The 13537-nt window shown below is 45.3% G+C and overlaps 1 protein-coding gene across 5 annotated transcripts in view; it reads right to left on the bottom strand.

Moving 5' to 3' along the window:
- SMAD3 (SMAD family member 3) overlaps nt 1-13537 on the bottom strand; it is a 75494-nt gene continuing 61957 nt past the window's right edge. For all 5 annotated transcript variants that reach the window (XM_026074766.1, XM_026074774.1, XM_026074805.1 and 2 more), the window contains exons 6-9: nt 9013-9225; nt 7519-7656; nt 4980-5124; nt 1-1565 (exon numbers count right to left, since the gene is read on the bottom strand). In XM_026074766.1, coding sequence (XP_025930551.1) covers nt 1442-1565; nt 4980-5124; nt 7519-7656; nt 9013-9225 — 620 coding nt within the window. In that variant the 3' untranslated portion in view covers nt 1-1441. The remainder of the gene's footprint in view (nt 1566-4979; nt 5125-7518; nt 7657-9012; nt 9226-13537) is intronic.

The following is a 13537-nucleotide window of genomic DNA, read 5'->3' as shown; positions in this document are numbered from 1 at the left end:
TATTAAAAAAAAAAAAAAAAAAGATTTCCATAGGAAATTCTGATTATTGTTTTCTCCCCTTCCCCTTCTAATATTTTGGCACAAATGCACATGATGTTTAACACAGATATAGAGAAACAGATAACTGGATAGCACTGACACAGTTATGAGACTTATTTGGCAAATCTGAACCACAAAAACAAGTGCTAGGGGTTTTTTCCAGTTGTGGAAGTTGTTTGTCATGACAGTTGCTGCAGGGAAAAAAAATATTAAACAGTCTGGAGCATGTATATTTAAAATGAACATTTTATAATACATGTAAATACACTCTCCCAATTTCTCCAGGCAAAAACACATCTCAGAGCATTTTAATCAGCTGAAATAAGTTTTCTAACAGAGGTTTTGTGTCTGAGATGTCCTGGTTCATGAGCAGTCGTACGTGACAGCATGGGATGATCTACTCAACTGCGCTTTCTGAGAACGGCAGCAAGGGCCCGGTCGCTTCCGTCCCCAGAGCAGACCTGGACACTGAATTCACTAAGCCCCTAAGACGTAACGAGTGGCAAATACCATTCAACATATTGAGAAAATAGAACACAAACTTTCTGTAGTTAATGCAAACAGACTGCACAATAACGAAGGCTTAACTTATCCAGCAAGAGCTCCCCACGCCACGGCATCCCTCTGCGAGCAGCGCTAGTCAGAGTCGCCGCAGCAGTATCAGGGGGAGCCGTAACTTTGGCCTTCTGCTTCGTGCAAATCCAGTCTGAGACAATCGACCAGCTGCATCTCTCGGGCACGAAGCAAGACTCTGCCACCTTGCTAGTTGTCCAGCGTGGGAAATTCATTCCTTTTGGGAACATTACTGGGGGGAATTAGTTTTTGTGTGTGCTTCAAACGCTTCCTTTCTCCCCCGCAAGCTGCTGCAATCCCGGAGAGGCCAGAGGTGCGCATCAGACGGAGACAGCATCGCACGCGCAAGAGTCGTCTCGACGTCCCAGGGTATCTGGCTTTTTGGAGATGCTGCGTGACAGGCGACCGGAGCTCTCCAAGGCAAACGGGGGGTCTCCCTGGGGCCAGCCGGTGCCAGCGGCTCCTGCGTGCTCGGAGCAGCATGCAGCGAAAGCCTGGACAGGCACAACGGGCCTGGAGGCAGAGCGCTGGCTTCCCTCCGCGGAAACGAAGTCCTGTTTTTCACCACGATCAACTTCAGCTTCAAATTCTAACCGCAATGGCCCACGGCATTGTAACCAAAGTGCTAACAGTTTCAGTGAAGTGGCTTAAATGGGCATTTAGTTTAAAAACAAAAAACAAAACAAAGAAACCCCGATCTTTTAGCAGATTTTTTYTCCTCATCACTTCAGTAACTGGGAATTTGTTTATTATGCATTTTGCTAAGGGTTAAACCAATTCCATTTTCCAGAGTCTTTGTCCCCCACCACCACCCCCAGGAGATATTTCCTTAGGAGACACTGGAGCAACGAATACTGGGGGAGCCCATTTGTGTAAGGACCTTGTCTAGCCATTGCAAAGGGCCATTAAGATGCAGTTCAATCCAGCAGGGAGTACTGGTCACAGTCTGCCGCCTGCAAGAAAGAGCGGGGGGGGGGGGGTGAGAGAGAGGGGGGAAAAAGAAAAAAAGTGACTTACAAAACTTTACAAATGTGAAGAGGTTTTACAGCTACTGAAGCATTCCTTCCTGCTTAGACAATAGTCTTGCATGTTAGGCCAAAGGAATGTCTCTCCCTTCTACAACATGCTTTTGGCCAATGTTGCCAACTTCTTAAAAAAAAMCCAAAAAACAAAAAAAACAACAAGAACCCCCCCCCAAACTACCTTTTCTCATGACATCTCTTATGATCTCAATGGAGATATTCACTGTATAACCTATTTACTGCTTAGATTTCTGAAAACAGGCAGCATCTGCTCCCCTGAAGAGAAAGGAAGGTGTTTCTCTAAGTGGCACTTTTGGGTATATTCTGCAGACCTTTCCTCTCCTAATTAGGTAGAAACGTAGGCAGTTTCCCAAATACATTAAATTTCTCTATGTATAAAATCGGGGCACTCTCCCTTCACCATAGACTTAGGTTCTAGCAGACCATGGAAGAGAGGGTGATCACCACTCAGCCGTCTATATCCCTTGYGCAGCCCTGCTGAGCCCTGCTCCCTTTGCTTAGCATCTCGTCCGCACAGAGGAGAGCCTGCGGGGAKGCGCCGGCAGGCCGGACCCTCCCGGCACCCCAGGGCCCCCTTCCCTCCCGGGATGCCACCGTGCATGTCCATCCGGCACCGTGCCGCTGGGCAAGGGCACTTGCGTGGAAGCAGTTTTGCGTTTCATCGGCTGTATAAAAACAAGCAGAACTGCTGCAGAGCCTTAAAAGCGGCAAAACTTCTGAGAGCAGCAGAAACCCGGTGTTAATCCATGCATTTTAAAATCCCTCCGGAGCGGGGAAGTCCTGGCGAGTGGCTGCACAGCACACTTCTGCTTTCCACCGCCGTGATGCACCTTCGCCCTCTGCCATCTGCCGCTCTGCTGCTTTCCTCGAGGCCGGACCCCAACGTGGGGCACACGGAGCCCCTCTGGGCAGCAGAGCAGGGAGATGGGGAGGAAGGGACGGGACGTGAGGCTGAGGAAGAGGGCACGGGACCCCCTCTCCTCCGCAGGAGCCTTGCTGCAGGCAGAGAGGCAGGGACAGCTGTTGTGGAGGAGGAGGATTACGAAGGGAGAGAAACAGCCTGGAAACAGCCTTGTTTTGCACCCTCCTTTCCCACAGAAGCTTGTCCTTGGGATCGCTGCTTGTGAGAGGGCGACCGCAAAGCCTGCGGGGCTGGGGAGAAATCGCTGCTGAAAGGGGCAGACTCCGCGCGGAGGGGCTGCCTGGCGAGGGGACCGCCGCTCCGTCCCCCCCGGCAGCGGGAGGCCTGGGGCGCTCGCCTGGCCGCGGGCTGCGACCCGTCCCGTCCCCGAATCCCAATCTGTTCTCCTTTGATCTTAAAAGGGCAGCAGCTCCCTGCAGAAGCTGCTCCCACCCATTCGCCGGAGCTGGAGGCGGCCACGCGGTGCCGCGGCGCGGGCGTCCCGGCAGTCCACGCTGCGGGAGAGGGTGTCTCCTGAGCTCTCCGGGCAGGAGGGCCGCAGCACCTCTCGCTTGCTCCGGCAGCCCGAGCGAAGCATGCAAACCCCTCTGGTCCTGGAAAAAACTACCCGGCTTCTCTTAAGTTAACACAGGGCGTTTGAACCGCTGCCCGAAACCAGGTTAATGCCCAGCAGCTCAAGCGCTGTCCGAGGGGGCTGCTGCGCTTCTGCCCCCTGCGAATCTCCCACGGCAAACGTCACGATGCCTTCCCGCTACAACAGCCGGCACCACCGCAGCCTTTCAGGAAAGCAAACCCGCAAAAGCTTTTCGTGACTCCGGTTTGCTTTTGCTCTGGCTCGAGGGAGGAGAACCTCCGTGCGACGGGCCGCTCACGCAGTCGGCTTCCCCCCCCTTCCCTCCCCAAAGCCCTGGCACGCAAAAGCACGAAGCGTCCCCCCAGCTCGCGCGCTCCAACGGCCGAGCGGCCGACCAGCCACCGCTGCAGCGGCGCTGTGGATGGGGCTCCCGCAGTAACGTTTCCGTAGATGAATCAGTTCAACAAATAAACGTGCTCTGACCAAGGCGATCAGATGTAGTATTTTGTGGCAAGGAAACGAAGGAGCGGGAGAGCTTCGGTGCGGTCAGCRCGAGCGTAGGGTTTCACTGACTGCAATACTCTAATGAGATAGTTGACTTTCCGTAAGTCACGCTCATCTGGATTTCATTAGGAACCGTGGCCGCGTGCCAGGGCTGAAACGCTCTGGCCCGGGTGCAGGACAATTTCAAAACAAAATGGACTCCAAACATCTGGAGAAATGAAGAAAGCGGGAGAGCACCGCGCAGGGCCCGGGCTCCAGCTGATGCTCCGGCATCTCCCCGTCTGCGGCAGGAGCTGTGCGAAGGGCTATCGCGCAGACGGCCTTGCTGCTCCGCCAGGCAGCGACCGCCCCACGGTTTTCAATTAAGGCCACGGATTTAAAGGGGAAAACAGTCGAGTATTTCCAATCCACTTCTGGCTTAAATCCTTCACAGCTTTTTCTCTCGTAAAACACCGCTCATTTTCTAACGAATTTCTTCTCCCCTACTTGTGCTACCAAACGCTCTCTTTTCCCCCCCGTTGTTACTCAGGGACTTGTGCTTGTTAATGCAACGGAGCGGCAGCAGTACGAGCTGGGGAGCACTCGGTCGCCCTGCTCTCTCCGCTGTCCCTGCGCTGTCAGAACAAACACGTCGCTCCCAAGCACCAGCCCCTATTTGCCTCTTCTTTTTTACGTTCAACGTTCACTTGCAAAAACAGTGACCAGCGTCTCCCACTACCTCCAGTCACATTTAAACAACTATCCTAGAGCAGACACTAAGAAAAGGATGAGGAATTTAATTATAATTTTGCAACCACCATTAACTATTCTTTCAAAAGTAAATTTTCAAATCCATCTGCTTTTATTTCAATCCTATTAGTCCCTGATAAAAGAAACATCAAACCCAACCATAATCTGCTAGGAAACACTCACACTGACCCTGCCTTGAAAATGATGTAGCCATGAGACACTCAAATTTAAATCTAATTTTAAGGAAAAAAAAATGTAATTGCTCCTATGCAGTTTATTTGGATTAATCTTCTGTGCTTCAGGTAAAAAAGCTCTCTGTCTGTACACCACTGGGACCAAATGCACAGAGCCTTCCAGATACATCACATAATGCATGTTTTATGCAAACAGAATGGGAAAAATAAGATATGAGCGCTACACATTCTCAACAAATACAACCTATCTGCATTATTAAAAAGAGCACTCTGCTAATTCCCCCATCTTGAAAGCTGAATAAAGCAGCTTTGCAGTACCCTCCCAGTGTCCTAGGCTGTGAAATACATGAGTGGAAATAGTAAGCACAAACATGCTTCAAGTTTAATTCAAAAGGCCTGACCTGTATTCTGCTCCCCATCCCTTGACAAAGCTCATTCGAATCGTGCACATCCTGGTGAGCTGATACACCGCTTCGAAACCCTGATTTACAGACTGAGCCAAGAGAGCGGCAAATTCCTGGTTGTTAAAAATCTTCAAGTTACACCCTGTGAAAAAAGAACAAGACAAAAACAAGGCATTAGCTTAACTAGATTAAGAAATCACATTTCTTTCTGAGAATGGAAAGAAACTCAATGCTGCTTTCCCATGTCCCTAAACCATGTGATACTATACACAGATTGCTTAAACACAGCATTGCAGAAAAGGAATTAAAATTGCCACATTTCCATATGCTGAAAAGGAAAAAACCATGTTACAGGACACAGAATGATGAATGCTAGTGCTCCCAGAGCAGATCGCTATTTACAAGACCAGACTTAGGATCCCCATGCGGAACCTCTTTCTACCTCCATTACAATCATTTCCCTCATATTAAAATTTAAAAGTCTTACTATAACCATAATGCTCAACAGTGGCAATTGCTACAGAGCCTGAAATAAAGGAATGCACAAACTGAAAACAAGAACTCACTGGCGCTGGGTTTACGTGGTGTCCGTCAGCAGAAGTAATGGAGAAGTTATGAAGTGACACTGCATCTGGCCAGCCAGTAACCAGTTACTAGGGCTAAAAAGGCTGGTAGCAGAGCTGTTCCTGCTGTAATCCTCATTTGACTATGATGTGACAAAAGAATTTTCCATTAAAACTGAGGTTTTCCCCCAGTGTTTAGTACCAGCTGAAAGACTGAGAAAAACTCATTCAGCTGTTTTTAGGCTGTAAAGGTGAAATATAATCACTTTCCTAGGGGGTAAAATAAACAAACAAATATATAACTCTAAAAAAGAAAAGAAAAAAAAAAGCGTTGCTACGCTTGCTTTCTCCCAGATAACCAGAAACCAGTTCAGCTCTGAAACTTGGCACAGAACTAGCACTCATTTGGGATTACATATGGGCCAAGTCTGAAAAACAACCATTTGGACTGTGATGAGTTGTATTTTTTTAAGAAATTACTTCTGAGCATACTCTGCTGGGCTGGAGCATACTGTCATCTGTTTTGGGTCGAACCGCATATAGCAAAGCGTAACCGCAAGCAACAGCTCAGCAGCTGCAGAATCAGCTACCCATTTTTGTGACCATAAAAGAGCACAGCCCAAGAGTCCTGTATCTTGCAGAAAGTTTCAAGGGAATGTGTGTCAACCACATGGCAATCTAAGGTGGGAAAACAGGAAGGATAAGAGCATCAGGGCCAGGCTGAGCACACAGAAAGAGCTATGGCAAGAAAAGCAAACAACTTGATCAGGACCAGGCTGCCAAGCTGTTTAGACTTCCAGGATTGGACGGGAACAGGTCTCTCCATGGCTGTGCATGAGAGGAGAGGAAAAACTAGCTCCTGCAAAACATGGGAATGAAGAAACTGCTTCAAAACCAGCAAAGATTTGAAGATGAATCTGAAAAGGCAGCTAAAGACTGTGGCAAAGTGGGGAGAGCTGCAGTCCAAGAAATGTGCCTTAGATGAATCTACAGCGGAAATGTGGGTTGTTTATGTCTTCAGATGTTGACTCCAGCTGGGGTGGACTCCTGTGATGTGGCTGGAGAATTAAGTCATGTTTGCAGCATTGGCAGCTGCTTCCTAAGCATCTGAGAAAGGAAACCCATTTAGATGGGCCAGAACTTGAAGTGCAGTTCTCCCCTCTAAAGAAGGACAATCTTTATTCAAATATTTCTAAATAAGAGTACTTGGTTTTTAAATATATACCTACTTTCAGCTGTAAAACATTAGCTTTCATAAGCCTACCTGAATTCCCCTTTGAAGGGCATCCTCTCATACTAGCTCTTGCATGTATCCAACATAAAAGTATTTTTTTTTCCTAGACAGATGCAATAAATTTCTTTGTAACCTTTCAGCATACTTTAGACATATGTGTGCTGTAACCAGGACAACACGGTTGCTGAAAATGTGATTTCTCTAGAATAAAACTCATTCACAAAAGGGGAAAAAAAAGTGTTACTACACAGCAGAAAAAAGTACCAATTTGAAACTATTATAGGTAAATCTAAATAAAGAAAAATTTCTTACATATTTTCTTTTACTTAAAGGTACGAACACAATTATGAACACAATTACCAAGTAATTATTACTTGGTCTACAATAATGGACTGATAAAACGCTGCATGGAACAAGTGGCAGATTCTGCTCTCGGTTCTGCTCAGATCCTGACATACTGTTTCTTCCTATTTCCATGAATACAGGGCAAACAATTGTTGGAGCATATGTAGTAGCCTCCTTTATCAGTACCTTTATCCTTTATGCTAGAAAACAGGTCCTGCTCAAGCTGACAAGTTGCTTTATTTGCATAAAATAGGGTACAAGTTTCTGATTATTCTCAGGAGCAGAGGTCAGCAAATCCATGCCTACCTTGAAGAACAGCTCCCTGTCCATAGCAGGGCCCTGTTTTTCAAAGGGGAAGACTGTGCAGGATCACAGATAGAACATGCTCCCTTACCTGGTGGAATCTTGCAAACTGTTGCTGGGTGCCAGCCGTAGCGTTGGTTGCAGTTGGGAGACTGGACAAAAATGGCACTGTCACTAAGGCACTCAGCAAACACCTCCCCGCCAATGTAGTAGAGTCTCACTCCTCTTCCTAGAAAACACATGGCATAGTTGAGTTTAAAACTTGCATCTGCCAGAAGAAGAGTTGGTAGAGATGTAAACAACCTTYGCATCAGAGAGATCTCAAAAAGCAGCTAAGCTATGACTGACGGAAACTGAAAACCACCTCTTTCAGCCCACTGGACACTCCTACTATGGAGCGTTGCATTTGGTCTGTGAGAAAGCTAGGCTGAGGAAAGCAGAAGGACCAGTTTATAAAGTCAGAAATGCATTCTTCAGCTACCCAGGAGACCGGACTGCACAAACTTACCACCTCACAGACTGCTAATTCCAAACACAGGCACCTCTGATATTTTCCATATGAACCTTCTATCAGTTAACATATGGTTTTCAGCCTTCTCTGAAAGCCATCACAGCTGGATACAACTGTTTATTTATTTACTTACTTACTGATTTGGAATTAAATTATGCAACATTTTCAAACAACTGCCTTTTGCTTGAGATTACATGTGTATACAAGGACAAACATACATATCCCATACAAGTTCATACAAATTGTTAAAACCTCCGTTAATAAGGAAACAAATTTCAGGAATTCATCTTTGTTACTCAAATAAACGTCTGCTGTGGTCTTACATTGCTATTTACAAATCCTGCATTCTTTCTTCCATGGAGCATAAGGAACCTGCTGAATTTGAGGACTGATTTCAGATTCTTGTCTTTTTTTTTTTTTTGGCATTAGAAACCATTTTAGTAACAAATAGGGAAAGATTCTCCCATAAAAAAGTTCAGCTGCCTAGGAGAGGGCATAAAGGGGAACAAAATCAGGACAAAAGTCAGGTTGGTTTTTGATAGGAGTTAACAGAAAACACAGCAAAGCATATGCACTTTTGCCTCTCATTAAAATTACATAAATCTGGGATATTCTATTTAGCACCAGTTTAACTGAGAACAAAATTGAGTCCTGGCTTGCAGTATAAGGAGGAGAAGTGGGAACTGAGGTGAAAAATCAATCAGCTAAGTTTCTGTGATGAGAACAGTCAGTTAGAAAATAAAATAGTGCAGGAGGGAAAAGGAACACACAAGACTTCCACTCACAACCATCCAAATTAAGTCCTGAAAAGTGCATGTAAAAGTTTAAATTCTGTCTATCGCCATTACATGGAGCAATTTTAGTGTTCCTAAGCGTCTTCTTTGTTCTACCTTTATGAAAAAATATAGTGGTCCTTTATGAAAGATCAGCCTGCTACACCACCACAGATACTCAAATATCGGAGCTGTAAAACCAACCAAGCTGTACGCCTGTTAGCTAACTGAAAAGCTCAACATGCAGAACTTCACCTTCCACCTTGAAAGCCACTGACTACCACAAAGAGATAGAAATTACCAATGTGTCGCCTTGTGAGTTCCACTGCTGCATTTCTGTTCACGTTAGACAGCAAACCGAGGCAGAAGCGCTCAGAATTCGATGGGTCGGTGAAACCATCCACGGTCATCGAGGGCTGGGAAGCGTGGAACGTCTCTCCCACTCGCTGGTTGAGTTCATAGTAGGATATCGAGCACCAGAAAGCTGGCTCGCAGTAGGTAACAGGCTGCAAATCTGCACAAAATGAGAAGCAAAATGAATCACAGGCCCTCAGGAGGGCAAGGAGGGGAGGTGGAGACTAAAAAGAGACTATTTTGAAATACTGTTCTGCTTCATTCCTTGGGGTCACTTTAACCACCAAGCTTTAATTACTTGACAGATTTTAATGGACTGCAGCTAGAAAGTTTTATCACCCCCGAAGCTTCTGGCATATGGAACAATCACAAATAGTCAAGATATTAGTCACTTAGTAGAGTGGGGTGTCCACTTAACTATCTTCATACTCAGAGAAAATTTTAAAAATAAACTTAGCTTTTCAATGAAATTTTTAGGTAGCCAGTACCTTAAAAAGAGAAAAGAAAAAGAGAGAGAAGGAAGAAATCAAGAATCGCAGAAATAGCAGGCCATAAACCTGTTTTAACAACACAGGTCTCCAGAATGCTAATTCTAGGCAGTTACCCCAAAGTAGCCAGCAATTCAACTTTGGCTCTGACTGTCTCTGTCACATCTCTCTAGCATCGATGAAACCAGTAGTTATTTGCAATACAAACCATATTACACAATGGTGGCATCCAAGTAATTTAAATATTAGATCTCTTCTTCCAGTCCACTTGATCTTAAGTTTCTAAAAGAAAATTCTTTTCCCCAGTAGATGATGACATATCTCTTTTGTTGGGGTTACGGTTTGACTCTGCCTGTGGACCCAAGTGAAACTAGTTTCATGAGCAGGTTGAGGTTGAGGCAGTCTCAGGAAGACGATACTTCATATGCATGAAAGGTGGGACAGTCAAGAGGTTTTAAATGATTTGTTTAACTGTTCCCACTGAAACCAATGAGAGTTTTACTACTGATTTCAGAGGAGGAAGATTCATGTCAGATATTCTTGAAAATGCTGCATTAGATGGTGCCCACTCCTCTTGTAGGCCAGTAATCTGCTGAGCAGAGGAAATGAAAAGCAGACTAAGCTAACTGGTAAGTGCTCTGTTCCCCAGATTCAATACAAGTAATAAAAGCAAAAGAACAATTGCCCCCACCAAATTATCACCTAGTCTCCCATTCAAAGGGTGGCTTCCTAAAAACACAGCTGAGCAGCTTCCCATTCTGGCCACAGAGCTAACATCAAGCAGCAAAAAACATTGCCTTTTCCACAGGCTTCCACAACTACTGCTCCTTCAAAGCTTAGACCAAGCTGGGGCTTAACAGATCAGCTCCAAAAAATCAAAGACAGGTTTTTACCTTCCCAGCCTCCTCTCACACCAAAGAAGGCCCCTACAGAGGTTTTAGAGTCATTTCTGACCTGGTACCTGCTGTTACTCTGTAACCTTTATCAATGGTTGTCCATGAAAATTTAGCCAAATAGGGAAAGCAATTAGCTTTCCTAGGGCCTGATAGCTGTATCCTCTTCAAGCCCCCCCACAGCAGAAAAATGCAGCCTTTGCACTGCTGCAGCTGGACAATCTCTGCATATGCCTGAGGCAGGAAGATGATCTGTTACAGGTGTCCACAGACGCACCTGTAGCTGTGAGCGTAGCTGGTCGCATATCTCAAAGAAATAAACAGGACACCGTGGACCAACTACTTCCACCAGAATCCTGTGGTCCGACACCAACAGGACAGAACTGAACCCTCTTCTACAACCCTCAAACTACGATGTTTCGAGTAKCCCACTGCTCTGGGATAAATCTACCGATTATAGGATTAGTGTGTCCAAATCCTTTCGCTTCTACTCAGTTCATTGCCTTCCCCTCTTTTCAGTTCCACAGAAAACCTTTTGTGGAAGTCAGGGTCAGTGATAAAAGGAGAGTCACCTTTCATTTCCCAAACTCACCGAAAAAGCAAGCATGAGCAGCTGATTGCTAAGCCTGCAGCCTAGCTCCAGCCACAACCCATGCTGATTTCTCCTCCATTACTGGGCAGTATAAGAGTTCCCAAAGTAGCTAATAATCAGAGAAAACCTTTGGTTTCYACCTCGTTACAAGCTCCGTTGACAGCAAAAAATAATTGAATGAAAGTGCATCTGGGGAGCTCTGAAGATCTGCTGAGGGTTACAGAGGCCATGAATTTTGGTGGAGCTTGTACCCATTCCCAGCTTCTTTCACAGATAGGCTCTATCTTCCCTTAATTACATCATCTGAAAGAAAAACACTCTCTCACAAGCTAAGCCTGATGTTTCTGCTCTCCTCCACACATTACACCCACAAAAGAAGTGCATCTTCCTGCTATGGAAGAGGATGTAATCCTCCAAGCATGAGCTAGCAGATGGCAGCTCAGTAGAACGGGGTGCCTACACCAATCTAAGGGATCTGATAAGCATAACTGTTGTTTCTTCATATTTTAAACAACTTTACAGCCTAAAGCAAGCCCCCCTCCCAATATACAGAGGTGATACTGAACATGTCCAGGAGTCACACAAGTTCACTTTATGCTTCTTCTCTATCATATTACATATTTGGTTGTCCTGCTAGAAACTGCCACCACAGGTACGCTCCAATTCCAGCCTCGTTTTATCAATCAGCAGCTGTGGCCTGCAGCAGTAACCTGTATAACTGATTCTGGGCTTCAGATGACTCCAGCGTGTTTTGCACAGAGGCACAGCAAATACCAGCACTAATCAGTCTGTTTAGGTGTGTCCACCTGCTTAAGAAAACAGAGACTGTTCCACATGACTGTGCTCTTACCCCACAGCAAGCACATTTCTAATTGATAGACTGCTCAGTTCCAGAAAAAGCAAATCAGCTTTGATCCTTTTTAGTAATGGCCTCAGGTTGGTGCTATTCAAGTTATAAAAGCACTGAAGCCTGTGTTGCTCTCTACGGTTTTGTAGTCCTTTCCTTCAGCAACCACCTCCGCTTGGTTGTGACTCAAGGAAACTGTGGATACCTCACTGAAGGGTGTATGGAAATTTCATTCCCAGCTTAATTTGCAACTTGAGGAAAGACACAAACCAACAAATCTTACTGTAGAGAAAAACTTGTCTCTAAAAAATGCAGCTGAGCTTTTAATGATGCTGCTTTCTCCTGTGATTTGTGGTCTCAGGCTTAGGCTTAAGCCATCGTGGAATGGGTGTGTCACCTCTTGTGTTAGATGTGTCCTCAACATTCATTTTGAATTTTATGGATTTACTGCTTGGAGAAAAAGTAAGACAGTGTAGTTCTGTCAAAACCAAAGTACCCAGAGGGCCGACGTAATCAACTCAAACATAATGCATTAAAATCAAGTAAATCCTGCCTGAATCTTCCCCACAATTCTGCCAAAGCACTTCAACCTTGTCTCACTCTAGCTTTGCTTTTACAAGTCCTGATTTTCTCTCACGCCACAGGCTCCTTATCATGCCAAATGCATGGGAGTTGTGCAATATCAGTAAGTGTCCCTTGAATATTGGCATGCTGACCATATTGCTTCTTCCCTACAAGATAAAAGTACTATCTGTTCAGCTGCAGAGGAGAAAAATTGCTGAGTGTTTTGCACATGCTACAGCATGTGCTCTAAGCATAAGAGTAGTTGTTACCCTACTTTTAGTTCATGCTTTTGATACACAGCGTACATTAGCAGTTTAATATTTGTTATACAACTGTGTTAGTTACAGCCTCATTAATTCCAACTCCTTCCTCGGAAACTAAAAAAACAAATAGGTGTGCATACTCCCTTCCCCTCTCTACTTTAGAAGGGCTGTCTCTTCACCGCTTTGGAAAACAGGGCTTCACCACGGCAGGTAACTGAGGCTTAGGGACTTGACCACAGGGCATGTGCTGATTTCTCCTGCAGCCTTTGCGTGCAGTCTGGTGCAGCGCAAACCTTGACAACGGGTTTCCTGTGCACCAAGGGGCTGCCTCGCTCCGCAGCAACAATACACAAAATACACACGCAGCCTCGAGCCTGGCCCCCGGCCAGCGTAAACTCCCTGACTTCATTCCCAGTGTCCACATAATGCTGGCAACCGTGCCTTCATTTTTGCTTGTTTTCTGTATTTTTTCCAGTTCAAATTTAAGTAATGCAGAAGAGCTCACTAGATATTTATAACTTCCATTTAAAGCTTATGCCTGACAACTAAAAGTTTGGACCAAAACTAGAATGCTTCCAAATCAAACACACAAGCTGAAAGGAGGGAAAAAAAAAAAAGCTAGTCCCAATCTGTTACCTTGCAGCACATTTTGTGTCTGTGAATAGAAAGATGAACTGAAATTCCCTGGGTTCCTTCATCCCATACTAGTGTCTTACAGCTTTATACTGAAATACTTATATTACAGCTCAAAAAAACCTTGTGTCTGTTGTCCTAATCAGTTTGCCTCATGCTAGTTTATTAGCTTTGCAATTTTTGGGAATATGG

Source organism: Apteryx rowi, unplaced genomic scaffold (assembly GCF_003343035.1).
Source record: "Apteryx rowi isolate R43461 unplaced genomic scaffold, aptRow1 scaffold_11, whole genome shotgun sequence".
Classification (NCBI taxonomy): domain Eukaryota; kingdom Metazoa; phylum Chordata; class Aves; order Apterygiformes; family Apterygidae; genus Apteryx; species Apteryx rowi.
Note: the sequence above shows the minus strand (reverse complement) of the source record. Positions and strands in the feature narration are given on the sequence as shown.